Source organism: Engraulis encrasicolus, chromosome 11, assembly GCF_034702125.1.
Source record: "Engraulis encrasicolus isolate BLACKSEA-1 chromosome 11, IST_EnEncr_1.0, whole genome shotgun sequence".
Classification (NCBI taxonomy): Eukaryota; Metazoa; Chordata; class Actinopteri; order Clupeiformes; family Engraulidae; genus Engraulis; species Engraulis encrasicolus.
In genome coordinates this window covers 32,184,412-32,189,719 of record NC_085867.1, presented here as the reverse complement: position 1 = coordinate 32,189,719, position 5,308 = coordinate 32,184,412, and the positions used below count along the sequence as shown (strand labels likewise).

Genomic DNA, 5,308 nt, shown 5'->3' with positions numbered 1-5,308 from the left:
CTAAAGCAGAAGCAGCAAGTGCAGCAGCAACATAACAGCAGTGAACACATCATCATGGACCCCAAAAACACAGAAGAAACAGAGCACAGAGCCAGACAAAAACAGCAAAAAATGTGTCCAATTTGGATGACAAACGGCACATCAAAAAGAAAACAGAGCGGTGTTCCACCAGCTTCCTCTCCATCCAGTCCCGTCCCTCATCGATCCACCTCACCTCTGCCACTTCCAATTCCTCTTCCCACCACTCATATGTACATGTCTCCAGTTCCTTACGGACAACACCCCATCCCCCCAACAGCCACTTCCTCTTCCCCCCACCCGGATATTTCCCAAGTTCCTTATGCCAAAATGTAACTATGACAGGGTCCACATATACCCTTATACAGAAGCCTTTTCACAACCATAGTTTAGGTTTTGTGAGTTAGTACCCCACAGGGATATGTAAAATAGTAAAGATCATTTACTCATGTTCGGAGATGCAACAGATGATTATAATGCAGTTGTTAACTAATGGGAATAATGCTTAATATCTTATTTGTGGTTTATTGTGGTGTACATGTTTTTTTTATTTGCTATACTTTTTCTGCCAGCCTGCTGTGGCCCCCTATAGAACCCCCATCGAGTCGCGGCCACCCAGGGGTCCCTGGCCCCCCCACTTTGAAAACCACTGCCTTATGGACAAGCTGCACCTCCCCCTTACCAACCCCCAACCAGCACTTAGCGCCACTACCCCCCCGCCCCCCAGTTACCTCCACTACCTCTCCAGACTGCCTGAAAAACACCAAATCCCTGGTGCAGACACGGGGCACCAGGAGGAAATGGAAAATGGATGTTTTGGAGAAAAACAGCTGCAGCTTGTACTGTGTACTCTCTGCTCTCTGTGCTCCCTGCTCTGTGCCCTCTGTGCTCTGTGACTTTCATTGCTCATCATTTATTTGGCAAAACAGGACAATAAATCCATCACCTAACACACTGATAAATTGAATCTGGAGCGGATTTAGGAGTAGGGAACAACAGAAAAAAAAGAAAAGAAAAGAGAAAAAAAAGGAAGAGAAAGTCCTGAGCAGTTTCTACTTCATTTGTACTGTCAATATTTGTGCGTTGGAGTCATATGACATTTTTCCTCGATTGGCTTCTTTAAATCATGTCAGTCCCTTCGTTATTGAAGCCCTTTTTTCTCAGTTCTGGGCAAATGTACACGGAGGTCTCCGGAGTGACACAAAACAGAATTGCTTTCAGACGTCTGAAATGGAAAGAGCACTGTAACACACAGAGAGCACTCTGTAGTGGGAAATGAAATGTGTGTCACAGTCACAGCGCTCCTAATGTACATGAGGACATTGTGTCCTAGGGTTTTGACATTATCACTCTTTAAACTTGCTGCATGTTTTATACGACTGAAATACTGATGATACTCTGTGAATGTGTGTGTGTGTGTGTGCGTGTGTGTGTGTGCGCGCGTGAGTGTGTGTGCGCGCACGCGTGCATGTGTGTGCTTGTTAGAGAGGTAGAGTTACGTTGCATTAGGCCCCTTATTGTACCACAATCCAGGGGTGCATTTCTGGAAAGCGTAGTTGTTTGCAGTTAGCAACTTCGGTAGTTGCCAATGGGAAATTGCATTGCAACCAACAAAGTAGCTAACATAGTTAGCAACTACGCATTCCAGAAATGCACCCCAGACTTGAATGTTTGGCATACACGTCAGTCAGAGCACCAGCACAGGCATAGTGTAGATGGGGTGGTCACCTTACTGGTCCAATGAAGTGGCGCTCACTCGGAATTATGTTCAAATTCCCTCCGCGGACCGACTCACACTTCAAGGCAGCAATTTTCTGACCAGTTGAGACCGGTTGGTGTGTCAGTAGTGTAGCTGCGAGAAGTGGAAGTTTACATGGGAAAGCTGATGTGTGTGCGTGAGTGTGCGTGTGCGTGTGCGTGTGCGTGTGCGTGTGTTATTGTGTGTGTGTGCATGCCTGTGTGTGTGCATGCCTGTGTGTGTGTGTGTGTGTTTCTGCTTTCACTTTTTTATGGTTTCAAGTTAAACAAAACATTCTGCTGGCAAAATTGGCTGCCTTAAAACGAAACAGAGGAGATAGAGAGAGAGAGAGAGAGAGAGAGAGAGAGAGAGCGAGAGAGAGAGAGAGAGAGAGAGAGAGAGAGAGAGAGAGAGAGAGAGAGAGAGAGAGAGAGAGAAAGAAAAGAGAAGCAACAATGAAAAATGAAAATGAAAAACAGATACCTGCAAGGCCCCTGGTCCACGGGGAAGCAGCTGGATTTGACAGTGCCAAAATGAGTCTCCCTCTCTTATACTTTTCCTCTTTCTCTCTTTCTCCCTCCTCTTCTCTCTCTCTCTCTATTTCTAGGTTTATAGGCTTACAAGCCCCCACAACTGACCCCGCAACCTCAACTTCAGTCCCCCCCTCTCCACCTCCACCGCCATCTCCACACTTCATCACTCCATCACTCCGTCCCTCCGTCCGCCCGTCCGTCCCGCGGGCCCTTGTGCAGAATGGCATTGCGTAATCTCACTGGCTGCTGACTGTTGGCCAGCGGAGCGAGGAGAAGAGAGGAGAGTGAGCCAGGAGGAGAGAGTGAGGAGAAGAGAAGAGAGTGAGCTCGGAAAAGAGAAGAGAGTGAGTGTGGAGAAGAGAAGAGAAGAGAGTGAGTGTCACAGCAGCCGCAGCATGAAGCAGTGCGAAGGAGGCAGCAGCAGCAGTGACAACAGCAGCCTCAGCAAAGCAGATCACAGAGCAGAGCGGACCAGGCCCGGCCCGGCCCGACCCGACCCACTCACTGGCCCACAGCCACTTGGGAACACAGTACTGTGAAGAGAAGAGAAAGGAGAGAAGAAGAAAAAAGAGAGAATGAGAGAGGAGAGGAGGGGGAGGGCGGGGAGGAAGATGGCCCCCATTGGCAGCCATGGTCTGTCATTTTTCAGAAGTGTCTGTGAGACGTGTATTCATGTGGTCAGCTGACACACATTATACCTGCATACACATATATGTTTTTTTTTGTTTTGTTTTGTTTTGTATATGTACAGAATACACAATGACATACTTGTTTTATATCCCATCGTGTACAGTAGCCATCTTTGGAGAGCGGAAGGAGGACCATGTAGGAAGGAAAACGAGGAACCGGATAACATGGATTTACTAGTCATAATGGACACACGCACACACACACATACACAGTCGCACATGCGCGCGCGCACGCACACACACACACACACACACACACAGACACAGTCACACAGACGTACACATACAGACACGTATGCACTACGCACGCATGCACACACACACAGACACACAAACAGATGCACGCACGCACACACACAGACGCATGCACACACACTCACACACACACACACGCACACACACTGGTTCGACATCAATAATGGGACACTCCAGTCTGCAACAGAGTCGGTGTGTGTGCACATCTGTATATACTGCGCGCGGGCTTATTTATTGGACACGGAAGGAAACAGACTCGCTAATGTCTCATTGTGTCCTGGATGTCTATTTATAATACACATTGTTTTGTTTGGTTTGTTTTGTTTCGATGTCTCTATTTATATACATCTGCAGTGTCTGACCGACTGTATACATCTATATCTCACTCTTTGTATATTCCCCTTCTAGAGAAATATTATTTATTATGATGAGGTGCAATGCCACCCCGGTGAACCCTGCAGTCAGAGTGGCGTTGGGAAGCTGTATATTGCCTATTTTTGGTGATCTGTGTATTGTATGCTCCTGTTGTTGGTCTCTTTGTTTTTGTTTTTTTTGTTTTTTTTTTATCAACGGTCTTTGTACGTACGTAAGTGGAATACAGTGTTAACTTGCATGTGGTTTTTATTTCACGGAAAACCTGAAGCTCACTAATACTACATGTATGGCTATAGTGTGAGACATGGGATCTGTTGTTGTTTACAATTCAAAGCTGACCAAAGGGGCTTTGTTCATTTCCCCCCCCCCCCCGAATGCATCTTGTGTTTTTACTTTTTTTCACTTTTTTTTTTCTCGGAAGCATCTCATTTTGTGTAAGAGCGGGTTGTACAGCCAGAGTGTGTTGCATTTTTTTTCTATATGTAGTTGTGAAAGTCCATTGATTTTTGAGTCCATTGAGTGTGTCTGTCCCACACTTTGGTTGTCTGAAATGTGCCATTGATCAAGCTTGACCGCCATTCATGCCAATACTGCAGTCAGTGTCCTGTTCGTTCAGAGTACAGCAACGGAAACCCACATTGGTTTATCATGATGTACAGACATTAACTCAATATCAATGTTTGCATTATATATTTTTTTCTCATTAATATATATTTTTTCTCTTTATGTATTTTTTTTTAAATGTTATAGATCAGTTATAAATGTATAGTTTTGTATTTTTAATGTAAATGTCTAATGTATATAAATGGTTACAATGCTATTTCTAAAGGAACATATGGCATACAGAAATAAAAAAAACATGTATTCCATTTGAGAGATTTGCACTTCTTTCCTTTTTTCACACATCTTTCTTTCCTGATGATAGTTTTCAGACTTATAACCATGATGTATGTATTAGATACAGGAAAAAAAAGATCAGGCAAAGGGTTACGTGGCGCTATTCCGACATGTCGCTATTCCGACGTTAATGTCTATTGTCGGAGTACCGACACGTTTTCCACCGTCCGCCGCTATTCCTACATGCCGCTATTCCGACATCCCTAACCTTAACCCTAACCCTAACCCTAACCCCTAAAAAGTGTCGGAATAGCGGCATGTCGGAATAGCGCTATGTCGGAATAGCGATTGCCCCCCCAGGCAAAGTGCTAAGCTAAGCTGTAGCTTGTTTCCTAGTGTAGCACTAATTTACTTAGCCTTGACCTTGCGGATTAGCATTAGACTAGCGGCCCCACACAGTGTCAACTGGCATTAGCCCATGCATGCCTGTGACAAGTGGGTTACTTGAGTGGAAGTGTGAGCCTTAGCAGTCACACCATGAGTCAGAAGTGATCCTTGCAGTAGAGCATGTCTGGGAATATAAGCAGCAGGCAGCCTTGTCATGCTGGTCAAGTCATGCTAGTCCTGAGGTGAGTTCAGTTGTAGGCAACTGGACTTCGATACTGTTGGAGCTCAAATATGGGTCATCTTTCACAGGGAGGGGTTATGATTTAAGGGGCCCATGGAATGGCAGGTTCCAAAGGCTTTGGGTGTTGAGCAAAGAGCCTTTGTGGTTGGGGATCCGGGGGGTTCTCCCCTGAGAAATATTGAAAATACTTTAATACAATTTCACTTTCACTTTTTCACTTTTTTTCACTTTCACT

General features: G+C 45.3%; 1 protein-coding gene across 1 annotated transcript in view; it reads left to right on the top strand.

Moving 5' to 3' along the window:
• fstb (follistatin b) overlaps nt 1–4,451 on the top strand; it is a 12,148-nt gene extending 7,697 nt beyond the window's left edge. Inside the window, exon 6 of the mRNA XM_063210486.1 lies at nt 2,364–4,451. Coding sequence (XP_063066556.1) covers nt 2,364–2,371 — 8 coding nt within the window. The 3' untranslated portion in view covers nt 2,372–4,451. The remainder of the gene's footprint in view (nt 1–2,363) is intronic.
• The last annotated feature ends 857 nt before the right edge of the window (nt 4,452–5,308 follow it).